Source organism: Empidonax traillii, unplaced genomic scaffold (genome assembly GCF_003031625.1).
Source record: "Empidonax traillii isolate 1590-97213 ecotype Southwest subspecies unplaced genomic scaffold, ASM303162v1 scaffold988:size217796, whole genome shotgun sequence".
NCBI lineage: Eukaryota > Metazoa > Chordata > Aves > Passeriformes > Tyrannidae > Empidonax > Empidonax traillii.
Genome location: NW_020956181.1, coordinates 69,958 through 89,904, shown reverse-complemented (window position 1 = coordinate 89,904; position 19,947 = coordinate 69,958). Strand labels below are relative to the sequence as shown.

Sequence of the window (19,947 nt, the reverse complement as noted above, 5' to 3'; positions counted from 1 at the left end):
TTACAGCAAGGCAAACTTTGCTGATGCATCAGTCCAAAAGCTTTGTCTGAGAAAAAAAAAAACAGTAGATACCCAAATGCCTGGCATAACTCCACATAGGAGACCCTCCTCTGAAATCCTGAGGTCCACGTGTTTTCTTGCATGCAAAGGGTATTTCAACGTGCTTTTCACAAAACTAGATACCCTATCAACGTTTTTATACTTAGTGTTAGCATGCAGGCAGAGAACATGACAAGTCAAGTTGTGAGGCGTTGTACTGTAACAATATTTTCAAAATCCCATCAAGAGACAAACTGAATACAGCAGCTAAGTTGCACTGTATAAAACAAGGAGGAGGATTAGTGGAAGCCTTCCACAACTACCCAGTGATACAATAAGTTTCAGTAAATAATGTGTCTTTTAGATGGAATGGCATTCAGTAAATGAAGCGTATATTTTAGATGAGAATAAATTTTAGGACTCACAGATTCAGCCCACAAAAAGTCTCTTAAAGATACACTTTAAAAATGGATTAATATCCTTCATTGCTTCTGCTCTCTAAAAACAGGTGGGATCTAACATCCACCTTGACTGGGACAGGCTGAAGCCCTGCAAAACACCCATACCAAGACGATCTGATTCACTGAGATGCTACAGCTTAAATTCTGTTTCTTTCTCACACATCTACTTTCTCACTAGGAACAGCTACCGAGAAAACACTTCAAACTTCCTATCTGTAAAGATTTTTTTTTTCCCTCACATGCACAATACAGGAAAAAACAGATCATAAAACTACAGTAATTTCATTGTAACCAAACCATGAATCAACTAAAGTTCAGGCTAAATATTGGATCCCACTTTCTTCCTATCTCATGCATTTGAGGAAAGGCTCCTTCACACTTGGAGGACAGGTTGAGGAAGCTGGGCCTGTTCAGCCTTGAGAAGAGATGATTGAGAGGGGACCTTATCAATGCCTGTAAGTACCTGGAGGGAGGGTGTCTGGAGGATGGAGCCAGGCTCTGGTCAGTGGTGCCAACCAATAGGACGAGAGGCAACTGGCAAAAAACTGATCCACAGGGAATTCCACCAGAACATGAGGAAGAACTTTACTATGCAGGTGACTGAGCACTGAAACGTGTTGCCCAGAGAGGCTGTGGAGTCTCCCTTACTGGAAATATTCAAAAGCTGCCTGGACTGTGATTCTGTGATTTGACTACAAATGCATAAGGTAGCAGGGGAAAAAGAGAATCTGTTCATCTGCAGTGTTCCTTCTACTTGGGTGCAATCTAAATGTAACAGAAAGTATTCCAGGCAATAATGCCAAATACTCTTTCTAGCTGGCAGCTAGATCTCAGGACCAGCTGATGCACTGTGCACGTGGAAAGTTTATTAACTTTCTGGATCTTGCAACAGTCCCCAGGGAGAGGGGGAAAAAAAAAAGCTCAACTGATTTTTTTATTCCCTTGACATTGAATTTATACAGCCTTAATATTTAGGCTTCAAGAGGGTTCAAGATTTACCAGATACTTCTCCAGAACATGGAGGTAAACCCAGAGCCTGCCCCAGAGACCATAAAGTCTAGACAAAGAGGAATAAGCCTGGACTACAATCCCTCTTGGAGGTATTTACTCTGATGAGAGATCCCACACTTTTTGTGGCTCAGAAAAAGCACAAATACTTTATACCTTGAGTTTATTTAAAGGTTATTTTTATACAGTCTCACATAATATTCTTTTAAGAAAGTTTGGAAAACACGATCTAGATAAAGTTCATTTAGGCTGTATGCAGCAGTTATGACTGGTTCCACACGAATGATTAACACAGACCTGGATGAATTCTGCGGGCTAGTTCTGCTACATCTTTAAGCAGATGATAAGAAAGAGTCAATTATTAAATCTGTAGACCAAACGGAACAAAGAAAGACCACAAATGCGAAGGACAGGTTTCAAATCCAATATTATTGAGGCAAACTGGATAAATATTGGAAAAACCAGGAAAGAAAGAAAGCCATACACACTGCATAATCACGGTAAGGGGAACTTCAAGCCACTCGTGGTGGTTTAATCCCAGCCAGCAACCAAGCACCATGCAGCCACTCAGTCACTCCCTCCTCAGTGGGATCGGGGAGAGAATCAGAAGAGTAAAAGCTGGAAAACTTGAGATAAAGACAGTTTAATAAGAAAAGCAGAAGCTGCGTGCACAAGCATTCATCAAGAGTCAAGCTGTTGAGCACAAGGCAAACAAGGTGGCTGGAACAGATAAACAGGACTGTGCCCCACAGAACACATGGAGTTATCCTTCCACTCTACTGAGCATCAGCAAAGCCTCAGTACTGCACTCTCACCTGGGTGCTGCATTTGAAGAAACAGATCAGGCAACTGGAGCAAGTCCAAAGAGTCACAGAGAAGAGCAAAATTTAGGAAAACATAACCCATAGAGATACACGTACAATTGGGCCTAGTTAGCAAAACCATGGAAAAAAGATGGGAAATGGAGTGGTAAGAATGGTGCAAGCAATGCCATTCAGTATTTAAGGTGCTAGTGTGAAGAGGAAAGAATATTTTCTCTTGCGCCCATAAGGGGTGGAACTGATTACACCATAGCACGAGTCAGCTCAGACATTATGAAAAACTTCTAACAGTAAAGAAAGCAGAACAGGTATAATGTTGCAAATGCAAGGAAAACGAAGCAGGTCTTTAAAATCCCTGTTACATTTCAGCAAAAGACAGTGGGAGAGGTACTGGATCTGTAAGCAAAGTTTTTCTTCCCCCCTCGTAAGGGATGCCTTCAAGTGGTCACTGTTTCATTTTATCAAGTAGCTACTTGAAACATAAAATTTCTAACTGAATGATAAATAAATAAGAGTCAGGTAAAATGACTGCTTATAATGACAATCTGCCTTCTTGCAACTGAGGAATTACACGTGGCAACTAAGGAACTGAATGTGGCAATACGCCCTTTTTTTTTTTTTCCAGCAGGCATTTTCTATTATTTGCATACTTTTAGTAAGACACAACAAGCTATGACAGTTGTTCCCATTTCTTGTCAAATTCTCTTTCTATTTTCATCTGCACTAAAAGACAAATGAGACAAAAGCAATGACAGATACCCTCCTCACCATATGAGGAGGGGGAGAAAAACTGCATACACAAGCCATCCATTAGTTTAATGCAAAGGAGATTACAGAAGCACTAGTCACTCAAGAGCAAAAGGATAAGTGATGTTCTCACAAGCTATTACACTAATGGTGAGAGCAAGGGAATGCCTCTGTAATTGCCAGAGAGCAGGCTGAGAGAGACCTCTGGGGATTCAGGCAGTGCACGGGGCACAGGAGAAACCGCTCAGCCCTAGCACAGGGATGACTGCTGACTTACAAAATCACACGTGTCATTACCGACATCAGACCCATCCTTGCAGCCTTTACTTGTTAAATGTCAGTCCCTGGCTTGTTCAAGACCCCATGAGTCAAATGTATTTCAAAAGCATTGCCTAGGGGAGTAAAGGTTCGAGTGTTAAGTTCCCTTACATTCCCTCCTCCTCAGTTCATTTGCTTTTTCCACAGTTTCCCGATTCAATCCCCATCTGTGAATCCAGAGACAATCCTCACCTCTAGAGGCAAGAGCAGTTTGTGGATGCACTCCCCCCAGTGCATAGCTCTGAAAATCCTGGTCACACCAAGGGAAGGAGTGAGCTGCTTCCTTTTCATGCCTCTAATAGACCTGTCTGACAGACAGAGCTTCCTTCCTATCTGCCATCCCACACATCTCCACCCCTCAGCTGACCTTCTGCCAACCAGTTAACTGCCCTTGCATCTCCAGGGTCCAGTCAGTGCCAAACTGCTTCGGGGCAGCACACACGAAAAATTAACCACATTGATTAAAAGCAACACAAACCTGAAACACAAACAACTGAAACCTCAGCAGACTCACCCCCTGTGCTCCAGGTACAACTCCACAGGAGGCTTGCACGGCTGATGCCACGCACCTGGCAGCAGCTCTTAGCCAGTGAAGGTTGAAAACAATTGTCGCCTCTGAACTGTAGGTGACTCATTAATATGAAGTCCAAGCAAGGCACGAGCAGAGACCCACGTGTGGCCACATGCCACGACCAGCCCTGATTCCCAGAACTTGCAAGCCATTTCACAGACTAGCTGTGCTCCCTGCAGTACTGACCTTAATGAATCAGAGAGTGAGACACTGCTCTAAGCCACTCAGTTGAGCATCATATCTCACAGGTTTGGTACAATGGGCAAGCTCTTACTAATGGGCACACACTGCTAACAAATATCTCCCTCATCTGCTGGCTTTTTGGCAGTCCACAATAGGTCACTCTTAATGCAATTTCATTTTCTTAATTAAATCTTCCCTGAGGTATCATCACAGAGTATTACTTCCCTTTGATTCCTTTATTCAGTATTTCAGAGAAGAGAGAGTCCCACCTTGTTTTCATGGTTTGAAAGTTTCTCCCTTGATTAACCCTCAGAGAAGATGAGAGGATTTTTCATTTTTCAGTGAGTAACATTCATATTTGTTAAATAAACAACATACAAAAGGCAACATAACAAAGCTTAGGAGAATGTAAAGAAAATCATAGCCAAGTAAAAACAAACAAACAAACAGAGAAATTGTAGTTTCTTGCTATCCCGAACTTTACAGAGCAATTTGTTTGCAACAGGGGAGAAGGAGCCCCAAATCTAACTGCTTTCCAGTGAGAGCAGCACTTTGGGAAAAAGCCTTGATTTTTATTCAACTCACTCATGTATACCTGTAGTAACAGGGTCAAGGAAAAAAAAAATCTCAGCTCTCCCTTCCAGAAGTAAATCTCCAACCTGCACAAACTGAAAACCTTGAACCCTGTAAGCACTCTGATCTCATATGAGAAAGTCTCCAAATCAAAAGCCTTGAAAATTCCCCCCTTGGCAGGGAGTCCAACTCCCGATTTTTCAATACTTATGGACAGAATTATTGGCTGGATATGCAATTACCCTTTACACTTTTCAAGAAGTACACTGCTCTACGTAGTTACGTGCAGGTGATTATCAATCAACCATTACTGCTTGTGACACTTTCCACTGAACATAATAACATGTAGTCCCTCTGTTAGAGCAAAACTGCACTCTCAAGGAAGACAGACACAAACAACCTTGGCAACACACACTTAAATGCTAATATGAACTGCCACCGAAATACTGACCAGAAATTCCAGTCCTCTATTGCCACAGACAACCCTATAGCAGATGTGAGATTTACATCATCCAGTTCTGTAGCTGCTTTGCTTAAATTTGCATTGAGGTTTTCTTGAGAGACACACACAGAGGAAAGTACAACTTCCCTTAAATTACAGAACAGTTCACCCCAAGCCCCTCTCCCCATTGCAAAGAATCCAGTTATTCCACTTGTACAGGAGGGCTCAATTCTAGACAGCTAAAGTAAGGTGAGACTTATTTAATACAACAGGGGGAGAAAGATTCTCAGAACACCCACCAAAAAGTCCAGGACCCACAGCACCCTCTAAGAACCACAATAATCCCAATAAGCAACTTGTGCATGAAAATCCCAACAGAACTCATCGAAGTCTTCCGCATTTTGGAAGATTTCATTATGTCACCTACTAATAAGGCCAAGTCAAAAATGTCAGCAACATCAGAAGCAATTGCCTCACAAAGGGTCAATATAAGACACAATTCCATGAAATGCAAGGTGCAGCACTGAGCTGCAATTTATCCACTATCTGTGTGCCAAATCCCAATAATCCTATATTGATGATACAAGATAATGAATAGGAGTGGTTTACGGATATTGCTGAAATAGATATGTTGTAGGAGTAAGTATTTGGGAAGGATCTGAAGGAAGAAAGTAATAATAAACCACTCAGGCTCTCTATTACCACTGGCTCAATGAGTACAGAAAGCAGCATGAAGAGATCTGCCATACCAATGGCAGAAATTAAGTACTTGAGTTAATTATCTAGCAAAAGAAGGGACAGAGGGCACAAGAACGGGTAGCTGAGAATCAGCAATATTTAGCAGATCCACAAAGATAAAAATAAGATAAATAAGTTAAGAAAAAATTGACCTCAGATTCAAATAAAATGAAACAGAGGAGAAAAATGCCCTCACGGCAGATTTTTAACTAGCACGAAGCTGATGAGGTTAAGATTACAATAGAAAAGGATAAAATTACCAAATCATGGGCAAAGATTTTTGGCAACAGATGGGAACAGAAAATTACATGCATTAATAATGTGAGAAGAGAGCTGAATTTTGTTCTAATAAAAAAAAAAAATCTAATAGTAAGACTAAGTCCATGAGCAAAATATTGGTGGTGGGAGGAGACTAAGGAGAGAAAACAATCACATAAAAAAACTGGACTGTATCCAGATAAGATAGCAATGAAACAGAACTGCACAAAATACACAGAGCTACAACAAGAGATGCAAAAGTGCACATTAGGAGTTGGAGTTAGAAGTCTGGGAGTCACTGCAAAAGGAGTATGTGAACAAGAGGAGTGTATTTTATAATGATGACAAATCAGGAGTGGAAAGGTGTGCAGGTACCAAAAATGAAGGCAGAGTAAAAGATTGAGAGAAGATTCAGGAAAGGATAAAAGAAAACAGAGGGAAGATATGACAGAGGTTCACAGACTCCAGAGTGGGAAAAAAAAAAAAAAAAGAGGATTATTCACTTTCACTTCCAATACCAGAAGGAAGGGCATCAAGAGAAAGCAGGAGGCAGGTTCACAACATACTGAAGGAAATGACTCTTAGTGCAACAGCTAATTGAGTTGGAAATTCACTTTCAAATATAAAAGTGTAGATAGGTTCAAAGGAAAGCAGAGGTGATTTCACGGAGCAGATCTCTGTTGAAAGGTACTACATCCACAGAAACACCAACAGTTACATAAGTTTCTGAGTAGAAAATAGTTGAGGGCAGGGTAAAGAAATAATCAAAAAATATTATTTTTCTCACAGAGGACAAAAATCCCTGCAAAATGCCAACTCCATTGCCCCAGTAAGTCCAGACCAAAGATTTTTACCCTTAGGTCTTCACATCTGTTCACAGTCCACACAGGTGACTACTGCTACAAACACTTACAGACAGCACAAATTGACAATTCCACAAGAAGAAACACCTTGCCTTCCTCCCACTCCTTATTCCCAGTCTTTGCTGGCTGTTTGCTTGCATTGCCATAAGGCTTCATGGAACAGTCAAATACACCTCATTCTGGGTTAAACCCACACAGCAGAAAAAAAAATAACAGGTTACCTCTAACCAGGGTCACTGCCCTGACACAGCTCTCCATGCAGGCACACAAATGCATGCCCTGACCCAAAGAAATTACTAACACGCAGGAAAGAGCGGCTAGAGAAGCAGAAAGATGCACTGGGATTATTTAGCCTGGAGAAGAAAAGTCTCAAGGGGAATCTTATCAATATGCATAAATAGCTGGTGGGATGGAGTGAGGCAGACTGAGCGAGGCTCTTTGCAGTGGTGACCAGCAATAGGACCAGAGGCAACGGGCACAGACTGAAATACAGAAAATTCCCTTTAATTATAAGAAAAAACCCCAAACTCTAAGTAAGAAAAAAGCTCAACTGCGAGGCCTGAAGAATGCAGGTTACATAGATAATTGAATGGCAAATACGACATGACATTTCTATGGAAGTTCACATCCCTGCTAGAAGAGCATTTTCCATCAGAAGATTTAGGGTCCATAAACTGGAAATGGCTAAGTATTCATGGAAAAAATAAGAAGGTCCTAATACCACTGAAACCAGGAGGACCCAAACTATGCTTAGTTTGCACTGGATGCTTGAAAGCCCAAACATAAGTTTTAACAGCTACAGAAATGGTGTTAGTGAGGTGAGGGGCAGCAGAGATAATGAGAAGAAAAAAAATTTCTCACAGCAGTGTCAGGAGGGGAAAAAAAAAAAAAAAAAGAAACTTTTTAAAGTAATACTTGAATCTAAACAGGGAAACTGAATTGAAAAAGGGAGCAGGGATTCGATTCAAAGTGATCCTGTGAAGCCAAAAGGTAATTGTGTATGTTTGCAGGAGGGGGGTTCCCTCACTGATGCGTTTTTGTTTTCCAGTGCACAAGTGTTAGAAAACTGCAAGCTGAGAAACCTGTATGGTCTCTGTCCCACGTAACAGTGAGTCTTTCCACAGTTATTTTAAGACTTCATGGGCCAAATGCATCCCCAGTGCAAGATCAGCGACTCGAATGAACTCGGCGTAGCAAAGAGATCAGCCCCAGGCCTCCAAGAAGGAAACACAACAGTGCCACACTAAAACGATGATGTGCACTGGAAACAGTAGACAGTTTTTTAAGAAATGGCAGAGTAGGTCAAATCTCGTTCCCTGCACTGTGGGAAACGGAAGCATTTTGAAGTTTCCCTTACAGCTGAAGCATAACAACAACCACCGCTTCGCCACACCTCCATCTCTGATCTCTCCCAACTGGATCTGATCATTAAACACGGCTGCAGGGCTCCAGGTCCTCTGAACAGCTGCCAGCTGCATTACATACACATTCTCATGAGGAACATTTTGATTCTGTTTAAAACAGCTTCCTTTTTTTTTTTTTTTTTTTTTTTTTTTTTGACAGAAAACTGTTCCACTGGCAAATCTTCATGCAGCCCCACTATTTAATATGCCTCCCCTCCTCCCACACACACACACATGCACCAGAGCTACTTTGAGAAGATAAATCTGCTGCATTGGGTTTCCTCCTGCCCAGGTCAATTGTCTTCACCGGGAGCAAGAGACTCCAGGGAAAGGAGCAATCAAAACAAGACTCATTTAATGTCTACGCATTAATGACACGTATTTCCAAAAAACATATGCAAGAAAAAAAATATATGGAATATATGGAATTTTAGGTTTGTTTTTTTTTTTTAAGAGGCTTCCAAGCCTCAAGGTGGCTCATGTGGTGACAAAATCAGTTCTTTACTCAAGCTGCCAGCTTTCTGAAAACGAACATCATAATTATATCACCAATCTTGATCAACAGCTGAAGACGCGATTGTGATTTTTGGGTGTCTCCAGTTTCCAACAGACAATCCAGCAGTGCTGCACAGATCTCCATCTCTTCCCTGTGACTCAGCACTCAGCAGGGCTGCCAAGGACTGGCCCGAGCTCCTGAACCACACCTGAAGCTGTGGCCTGCGAAGACAAGCCTGGCAGGACAGCACTGCAGGGACACAAACCACAGCAAGAGGAGGAACATCACACTCAGTTAGTGGCCTCTTCTGAGAAAGTCTGCTCAATGCCAACCCTCTCTATTCTAAAATAGGACTATATTTTCCCCCTCCACAGCAATTATATAAAAATGGTTCATTAGATGGAAGACCTACCTCCAGCAGATGCAGACTGTGCCTGCTGACTTAAGCTCCTGCTTCCTTTAAAACGTGGCTGGGGAACAAACAACAACAACAAAAGACCTAAAAGCTACGGGAGGGAACTAACTTTTTATTATTTTTTTAATCATGAACTGCATGCTCCTCTAATGAGAAATCCTCAGCTGGCATGAAGTTCAGCTGAGACCTCTGCACCTACAAAGCCCCCCTCCTGCTCTACCACCTCTCAGAAATCATGAACAAAGAATCAAGGGAAGCGATTATGGAAAGACAATGGTTTTGGCTGAGTGGTGCAGCTGAAAAGCATTTTTCAATAATCTCTCACCTTGGTCTTCACTTTTTTTTTTTTTTTAACTTAAAGGTGAGCCCAACATCTTTGTAAGCTCTAAACCTAGGTTCTGCGAGGCCTGAAGAACTGGTTACCACATATTACCTGCAGCTCATCAAAGCTCTGACCAAATTACATCAGTATCCTATTACATGGGAATTCGTATTTGAAAGCTTTCATATTCACCATGAACTACCAGGACTCATTTGAAAAAACTACGGCATGAAACGAGCCAAACAAACATGCAAATTCTTATTGGATGCATCACCGAGGCATGAATAGTCACAGTTCAGAAGACTTAGACCCAACATAGATATTTTGGGCCAGATCAAAAGAACGAGATTTATGCAAAATTTAGCCATTCGAGTTGCAAATGGTACTCATTGCTACTCATCCCTGCTTTCAACACAACAGGATTCAGGGAAACAGCGTTCTGCTCCTGTGCGACCCAGAAACACCAGTCTTGACAATCTACTCGCTTGTCTGCATATAAAACACAGGAACCAGCTCCTGCCAAAGGAACAGAAACTCCCCCTCCACCCATTAAAGCAGAATTATGCTCCCTCTTGCTCTCTGGCTCAATGAATCTTCAAATCTTCCATGCAGAACATAACGACTTCAGCCAGATCGGTGTAAAGCATGTCCCATACTCACACACACTTAGAGGATCTCCCTGCCTGCTAGGGCACATTCCTGGAAAGTCACAGATCTAGGTCTGATCTAAATCAGGTGCAAGAGAAACAATAACGCTCCTTTCTGGAGATGGGAGCTCCCCCCTGAGCACCAGGCCCTGCCCCACACACCAGTTTTGGAGTTCCTGCTTTTGAGGACCTGCCTCCCTGCAGGCACTGTTAACCAACTTGGACCTAACCCAGGGCTCAAGCATGCTGAGGGGGTAGAGATGCAGCAAGCCACTTTTGCCCACATTACAAGGGGAATAAAAACTGTGCAGAGCTGTTATGCTTCTCTTTTTGGTGCAGTGCTGCATGAAACATGGTTATAGGGTGCTGGATATAAGCTAGTCAGCTCACAATATGCCAATGTAGCCTTGGCAGCTTAGATCTTCATTTGCTTAAGGCCCTCTTATCACTTTTCATTTCAGCATGTGGGTATCCCCTCTCGTGGTCCCACAGGGATTATTTGGATTAGCAACGCTGCATTTATATCCTTTTTGGTCCAGGTAGCTAAGGCAGATGAACAGGGTTTCCAGTGAGTTATTAGAAGGCCATCAAGAAGACTGATCTGTCCATCTCTCAGACCTATTGCTAGGAGGTCACAAGTCGGCAAAACACATTATTTACAATGACCCTTCCCGAGCTGCTACATAACACAGCGTTAAATCAGTAGACTCCTCCTCAAACATCCTATTTCACGTCTCCCCCTCGCTAAGCCAGCTTGACGGCCCATCTCATGCAAACCCTGAGCCTGCTACCACTACCACCCCTTACCTACCAGCTTTCCTAAGGTGTGTTGTCTCTCTAAGGTCAGCGGGACTCCCTCAGCAAGAAATATCACGCGTGCACACACGGAGCTGGCAGAATTAGGTTGGGAAAAAAATAGGTCAAACCAGGCATATATTTAACTTGGAGTCCAAGCCTCAGAATTGTATTTTACCAACAAATACTTCATACACACACACACACTAAATCAACATTTGAGAACCCTTAGAAAAACATTCTAACATAAACTAGGCAATCAAGATATTTCATAGAAGCAGAGGCTCTACCACAAACACTTCTATTCCCACTCCAAACAGAGGTTTAAACATACAACCTCTACCCCACAGCCCTATACCCTCCTTTTACTGTAATTAAGCAACTCCTATCGGTGTACTATCTTTTGGGGAGTTGTTTCTTACTCATTTTCAACCAGAGCCTTAGACAATTTTTTGGGTTTCTGTTAAAGATAGTGATGGTACAGGGTCAAGACATCCCTACAGTGAGGCTGACCTGAGCCACTACCCCTACTCCAAACTTCAAAAAGTCACCTTTGCAATCAGGTCCAGGCAGACAAAGGAGGAAAACAGAGGGGACATGAGGGCAGTCTGCCTGTTTGTTTAAGTTCTGTAGCAACGTCCTTGGGCTCGTCATCATCTTCCAAGCTGGACAAGACAATGCAGCTGACATGTCAAAAAAGTTACCATATAGCTCCAACATGCAAGTCGAGTGGCTTCTCCTTAGATCCCATTTCTAGAAGATGCTGTCTGCTTCCACCCTTTTCACCTCCACACAAACCTCAGTAGCTCAGCTGGCAAGCTGAACACACAGGAAGGCACAGAACACTTTGCCACACCTTTGCTACAGTTTTGCTGCATTTCCTAATTGTGATTTTGTTCCCACTCCCAAACTTTTTCATTCCCTCCCCAGCAACAGCAAAACCTAATTTGTAAATTGCCCTAAGCATTTCATGATAAACAAGCACCCTCTCTACACCTGCTCCTGCTTTATACACAGTTGAGCGCAAAAGATACTGATATTTAAGAATTCAGAGACCTACAATTAGGTGATACATGTTCTTAATTAGAAGGGCTCTAATATAATTGCTCACATACAGACACTAAAGTTTTAGTCTACATCATGTTATTGGGTATGGAGAATTAGTCTGAGTTATTAAACCACGTTTTAATTGTCTGTGACATAAAATTGCATGGCCCACAGTGCAACTGCATTGCAAAGAACAGTACTTTGCAATCACTCAGTTCTTGACGAGTCAGAAGGTTGAAGGGGGAGAACAGACTATCAAAGCGAGGGAATCTCTGAAAATCTGCAAGGGGGATTCTCTGAGAGTGACAGTTATGAGGAGCATGAAAGAATAATACAAAGTTGAATTTCAAGAGTGGATAATAGTTCTTACACCAGCAGTTTCTTGGCCAACAAAAGAAATTCTGTGTTTAGTCAGGTGGGAAATCTTATTCTTTAATGGGAGTTTGCTCATATAAAAAAATGGGTAATTTCACACACAAAGTAAAATCCTTAAGGAACATTAAGAAATGGAAACAAAAAGGAAGGTAAGTCAGGCAGCCTAACTCTTATGAGCCCACTGTGATGGGTCTCAGAAAGGAGTTCTACCACAGAACCAGGTCTTTCTCTGTTGGAATCCTTTTCTAGCCTAAGAAGTAGAAGAGAAAATATAGTTCAGCTCATTAGTCTTTAATACCTGGTCTGGGTAGTAACTCCTACGGCTATTTCTGCTTTACCCTGCTGCTAAAGTAATGAGAAAGAAATGTCAGTGTTTCATGCCGGCACAGGAAACAGCCAGCTTCCCTATGACACTCAGCTCTGTGAAAAAAAAAAAAAAAAATTAAAAAAAAAAAAATCACAAGAGGCCACACAGCATTGCCCTTCATCAAGAAAAGTTCCAAAAAACCTTAGAAGAAGCACTGTTCCTTTTTAAACTAAAGGGGCTGACTCAGTAACGCTTTATCTCAGCATCGTGTCTCTCCTATGACTCAGGTAGATGTGTAGAATTTCTGAATCACGGTATTGACCTCACACTGACCACCACTGGAGAGCATGGTGCAGTCAAATCAAGCGACTTAAAAGTTCACAGGAAGATGTATCTCCTAATCTCTGTGTAACTTCCACAGGCCTGTAACCAAGGCAGGAGACAACCTCATAGGCTAATAGGCCTTCCATGAGTACTGAACAGCATCAAACAGCATCATCTTGGAAGCATATGTTCTGACTCCAAGATTAAACATTTCACCTGCTTACCCTTCTTTTCATATTAAGCATGTAGCAACTCAACTTTGCTATTTAAATCAAGATGCTGCTTCAGAGACTAAGTCTGTGGTTTTCTTTGTCTTCTTCAGGCAACCAGGCAATTGCACACAAGAGATATCTTGTCAAAGAAACAGTAATATATATATTTTCATATTGAAATCCTAGGGCCTCTCACATGGCTTTTTTTTTTTTTTTAACACATCATTAAAGACACTCGACAAATAACCTAACACTTGATGGATGTTCTCCATTAAAATGTGAATTCTAAGTTTAAATTTTTCCTGAGGCTGCATTAAGATGTAGGAATAAGACAATGTCTCCTACTATCAGTCTTGACAGTGCCAAAACAAAAGCATCAAGTTGCCCAGCTTGGGACATGAGATGATCCTATGCACTCCACTAGTTTTTCAAGCACTTGTAAGCGTGCCCACAGATGCCCAGGCAGGTAGCCCCAAACACATTTGTTGTGTCCAGTCGGAAGGACTACAATTGAAATGGTTCAGGAAGTGCCCTACAACAGGCACACAATTCACAAGAAAAGCTGGATTATCCCCCACTACCCTGCTTCTTCCCTAGTTTAGCAAACTCTGTACAACATACAACATATATTCTGCCAGGACAGATTTGGGCAGGATAGTTTGTTTCGGGAAGGAAGGGGAAGTCACAGCAACACTTGAGATCTACAGAACAGCTCCTTGACCCGTCTCCACACTACCAGCACTCTGGCATTTCACCAGCACAGGGTGAAGATTGAGTAGCTTGACCATCTCATCAAGCTTTTCTCCCCCTCTCTTGCTCTCCTTTTACCCCTTGGGAAAAGCAGACAATTTCCTGCTCCGCCTCTTCTGCTTACACGTGTTTCACAGGAGTATCCACCAGTCCTCCTCTCTGCAAAAAGCGAGTAGCACAACATCAGATCTTCCCAAGCTTTCAGGACGCCATCCTATATTTTACATGAAGATGTGTGAGAGCCCTTTTGCTGGTTGGCCCCAGAAGTACAACATGCTTCTGCTTTAAGGAAACAGGCATGCTGAACCACACATTTCAGAACCTGAGGAACCTGATTCTGTAATTGAAGGTGCACACGGCAACATTTTCCTATGATACAGAAAAATTAATTATACCACATGACATATTTCAGTTCTGGTGCTCAAACTACTCTAAAAGGTGCTAATAGAAACAAATGACTTGAACATCACAGACTTCCCAGATGACTCCTGCCATGGAGATGGATGACAAATCGCTCTGTCAGTCATCTTTAAATTCCATATTGACTACACTGAAGCAATTAGCCATTTATATTTAGAGCATGTTCCATTTTAAACACAAGTGATTCAGTCCAAGAGACATTCCATATTGCATCACTGTTTCATGGGTTAACAACTCTCAAATTTAAATGGATTTTAATTCTGAGAGAAATACTTGCCTTTTTTCTTTTGCCTCCAGACATTGGCTAGGAATTTCAATTCAGGCTTCAAACCAAACAAACGTTGGTGTTCTACAAGCATCTGCAGAGAAATATAAAAATATCTGGAAAGTGTGAAAGAGCGAGCCTGTTTTGCTAAACGCATAAAATGAAACCTCAGCGTGGGTCTCAATAATAGGCATTCTGGCTGCTGTGCACACGCTCTCTCTCCCACAGACCTTCTGCTCTGCAGCAAGGGAACGCTGCCTGCGCTGCTGCGTCCTCAGACAACTTTGCAATACAATGGAGCGCAGCGATTCCCCCGGGGAACACAGCGCTGATCGCTGGCTTTGATATTTCAAACACCAGCATCAGGGTTTCCCCCCCCCCCCCGTTTTTTGGTTGGTTGTTTGTTTGTTTGTTTTTTTTTTTAGGATCTAAAAGGAACAGCTTGCCACATCACTCCACCCCAACCCCCCAAAGCCATCTCAAGGTTTATCTGCGTTGTAGGCAATATTCTGGACACAAGGAGGAGGGGCTAGGATCAAGCTTAGGCTGCTTCTAACTCGTGGAAAAGGAGGGTTAGATCATAATGTGGAAAGTTGGGGGAAGGAGAGCCCTGAAGTGCTTTCCATTGCTGCTACCACCGGAGGAAGAGGACAAATGGGAGCTGCAACAGGTACTGCAGCAAGTGAATTCCACTCCAGGCTCAGCTGCTGCCTTGCTTCAACCTAACTCCTCCCTCTTGCCAAAGCAAAAGGAGGCCATGGGGTCACAGTCAGCCTCTTGCACCCAGCAGTCTGCTTCTCAGTAGAGCAGACTGGTTTGCTTGTAGTTTGGACCAGTCTTGCTGGTCCGTATTCCACAAACATCTGAGATGAGGACGCCCCCTTGCCAAGGGACAGTCCCAGCACCTCGTAAGGAACTCAGCCTAAAGAACCTACACCTCGTACCTCAGAGTTAACGATGGGATACCCTAGCCAGGCATAGCTGATCAAAAAAAGTCCGAGACTGACTCACAAGCCCATTATACAGCTGCCTAGCCACCATTCATTAACTGCAAGGAAAATGACCCTGGGCTCTCTGCATCAAAGACACTTGCCATTTCTTCTTAATTAATTCTAAGCACCTTGCTGGCCTCAAATCTCATCTAGAAAACATCAGCTGGAGTAGGTGGCATCCCGTCTTGCTGTTTGCTACCGGCTGTACTTTCATTTTTCGTGAGTTGCATGACCCCCACCCTCCTGAAATTACCAGCAGAAAACAAAATATTTCTGTGTTTTAGGACAAATACGTAAATATAGAAGATCTAGTCTATTCTAAACTTTATTAGAACTAATGGTCATGATACCTAAGGCCAGCAATATATCTAAATATATATATAACAGAAATATATTTATATAACAAAGAAATACATTTATATAACAAAGGAATATATTTATTAGGGATTAAACCAAAACCCTGTAGTATTTGCCACTCAGCCACTGCAGAATCACAACAGCACACAAAATGTTACAAGGGAAATGGGTAAAAAAAGCCTTAAACAGAAGCAAAACTGACTCATCTCCTTATTGCCAAAACCGAGAAAGCTGCTGAGCGTAAACAAACAACAGACATCCTGAAGAAAAGGGGGCGTCACAATTCCTTTTCCTGCTAATAGGCAGACACACAAGCCCGTATGAGCAGGATCATCCCCCAGCTACTTCAAGCCCATCTGAGGGAAACAGCCAACGCTACAGCAACATTCCCGGCAGCACAGGTGCCACTGGAGGTTGGGGAGCATGTGAGGTGATGGTGACTCCCAGTGCAATCACGGAATCATAGCTCTATATGCTGGAAGGCGGTGGCAGCTGCAGGTACGACCCGCTCGTGGAAGCCACACGTCTGCATAGATACCCAGTGAAAATGTCTGGGGTACTATTCACAAAGGGATAACTTCAGCTTAGGCTGGCAAGCATTCCTTCTGCAGAACAGGAGGGAGAGCAAGCCAGAGAACTTCTGTAAGGCTCGAGTTCTCCTCCCTGTCTCTAAGGCCCACAAAGGCTGTGATCTACACATGCTGAAGCCAGCCCTCCTAAGTTTGTAGGAAGCTACATAGGTAAAGACTTAGGACCACAGAGACATTCTGAAAGATCAAAAATCGCTTGTGACGACAAGTTACGTTCTCTGGCAAAGTCTATCATCACAAAGAAATTTCAGAATAATGGCCGGTTTTGGTTACTAAAATCCTTCTGTTTGAACTTTGCAACATGGTTACCTGGTGGGGGAATGAAGAGGTTGTTTTGCTGGATAGTTTTTTTAAAACAGTTTTCAGAATTGAAACCTTAATGCCTGCATCCACAAGACAGATCCGACAGCTTTAAAAAAATAAACAACCTAACCTCTTCGTTAGAACAGCTCCTGGCCCAACACCAACTGTTCAACACCATCACTCTCGCAACTGGAAGTGCAGCGTTTCAAAAAGATGCTAACCAGGTACATTTTGCTTGTGCTATTTATTCAAGTTATTGCATCGTTTGTAAGGAGACCATTCAAAAGGAGACAGGGAGAAGGATTTCGCACTACCTCGAATGAATGCCACTTAGCATCGGACACAGCACGTGCCAAACTCCATGAAGCTTCACAGAGATTATCTCACAATGGCAAAGAATGCTAGATCTCACGCCATGTACATAAAACACAAAGGCACTGAAAGATGCACTTCAGTAACAAGTCTTGGCCATTTATTTATTGGAACACAATAAGTACCGTATTGTTTACTAGAAGGCGTTTAAAATACTGAGCATATGAATTTGGGATCAATTCTTTGGGATGTTCTGAGCAAGTGTACACAGCGTGCTTTCAAATAAATCACAGTCACGTTTAGATATTGACAATTACTGATAAAGTCATTGAGTGCATCAGTTCATGCTCCGGCTTGGTCTGATTTCAAACGAGTAAGCTGACAAGAAAGAGCTGATTGATACTAAAAGTTTAGGAGTCCAAAGCTCAGGTCACGTTAAGTCAGAAACGCATTAGCGACTGTATCACACAAGGGACAAACTATGCCATCCACCCCTGACTCACATGCTGCTCGCTGCTCACAAACACTGGCTATCTGACCAACCACTCTGTTTTAACTCCCTACTCACCCTCCTGAAATAAACAAGTAAATGTACCCCTCGTTTCCTCTCTAAGAACAGATACTCTTTTCCCCCACACTAGACTGAGACTACATCAACAGGATGAGTGTTGTGTTGGCTAAGTGCGTGCTGCTTCTCACATCTACTTCCAGCATGAAAATCAACATTGCACCTGTGTTGTCCAAATGGGCGTGCACTTCAGAGACAGACAGAAAAGAAGTAGAGAGAGCAGCCAGGATACATACCATACTCCACTTCTTCATAGAACACACGTACTACACAGAGAAACGATAATCCCTTCTTAGTGGAAAATCCAAATTTTCAAAATGAATCCCCTAGCCAAAATGAATTACTGTAATAACTGCAATCCTCGCATGAGCACTAATCAGAAAGGCACAGTTGACCACCTGCTATGTGGCACCACTGGCACAGCAGCACCCTGCCCCTAATTCCTGCCACGTCCAGACAGGGTTGGGTACCCCACAAAATGAGAAGGTAGAGCTGGTAAACACAGGGACAGGAGCACAGCCTGACTGGCTGTTGTACAGTCTCACTACGCACTTCTGCTGAGTGCAGCATAAAAAAAAAAAAAAAAAAAAAAAAAAAAAAAAAAAAAAAAAAAAAAAAAAAAAAAAAAAAAAAAAAAAAAAAAAAAAAAAAAAAAAAAAAGGAGGCACTACTGCAGCTCCAAACAGCAGGATGCAAAAATCTAAACCCGGGCCAAGTAATTTCTTCTGCAACTACAGAGAAACACACGGGAAACGATGCAAGAGAGAACAAAATGAATTGTACTGCCCGTGTCAGTATAAACCCATTATCCATGCAGGCTGCAAAATAAGAAACGCAGCGTTTGACAATGCTACAGGCGAGGGCAATGTTCTTAACGTACTTATAAGTTATTTTATTTAATTGCTAACAAAAAAACGCAGTTACATAATAACACAAGGTAATAACCAAAATATGAAGTCACAAGATTGGCTTACAGCAACAGAAAGGGGGGGAAAGAGGCAGTTGGGGCTTTAAATTTTGCTGCATTGTCAAGGAGCCAAGAACCAAACCTGGGGGCTTCTGCTTTTACAAGGAAGGGACGTAACCACCGAAAATTCGGCGCGGGACTCTTCATCACCGCCTGCGCGCATCCACATCCCCCAAATGATGTCAATCCCCGCCGGCACGTCGCTCATCGTAATTCTACACAATTTGCTCGCTAGTGGAATTCAGACGACAGGCCGACGGCTCAGCCCGTAACCCACCGGGGCCCATCTGCTCCTCGGAGAGCACGACCCCCTCCGCACACCCCCCGCCACCCCCCACCCGCGGCAGCGCTCAGGGGGACACGGACAGACGGGGGTCCCATCCCGCACAGACCCCCGCGGCACAAAGGCGGCTCCCGCAGCCGGGCGCGGATGACAGCGCACACCCACGACCCGCCACCGCATCCCGCCGGCCGGGCGGGGGCTGCCCGCCCCGGGAAGGGCCTTTGCCGGCGGCGAGGCCGCTGCCAGCCCCATCCCGCCTCGCACTTCTCGGCCGGGAGGCGACGCCACCCGTCCCCGTTTTCCCAGCCCCCCCTTCACGCCCCATCACCCACAGCCGGGGCCGGGCGTCGGCATCCCCTCGTACCTGGACAATGCCGGCCTGGGCACAGCTCATGCTCCCCCGGCGAGGGCAGCTCTCACATCCCACACGTGCCTGTCAGCCGGCGGCGAGGGATGGAGGGAGGGCGGGCGGGCGGGGTGCCGGCGTGTCAGCCCCCGCCGAGCCGCACCATGGTCCAGCACCGGCTGATACGCCCGCAGCACCGCCGTACTCCCTCCTCCTCCTCCTCCTCCTCCGCCCCGCCAGCCTCCTCCCACCTCAGCGCCTGTCGCTGGGTACCGGCCGCCTGGAGCCACCCACACGGCGCCCGGCAGCGCCGCCCGGCCCGGCCCGCCCCTCGCCGCTCCTCCCTCCCTCTCCTCTCCCTCTCGCTGTCCCCCTCCCGCGTCCCAGGCCGCCCAGACAGGGTGCCCACACCCCGCAGGTGGACCCCCG

The 19,947-nt window shown here is 43.9% G+C and overlaps 1 protein-coding gene across 1 annotated transcript in view; it reads right to left on the bottom strand.

Annotated features, from left to right (window-relative positions):
* LOC114067906 (E3 ubiquitin-protein ligase HECW1-like) overlaps positions 1-19,739 on the bottom strand; it is a gene marked incomplete at its 3' end in the record, with an annotated part of 142,186 nt that extends 122,447 nt beyond the window's left edge. Inside the window, exon 1 of the mRNA XM_027903661.1 lies at positions 19,537-19,739. Within this exon, the coding sequence (XP_027759462.1) occupies positions 19,537-19,566 (30 nt within the window). The remainder of the gene's footprint in view (positions 1-19,536) is intronic.
* Between the last annotated feature and the right edge of the window lie 208 nt (positions 19,740-19,947).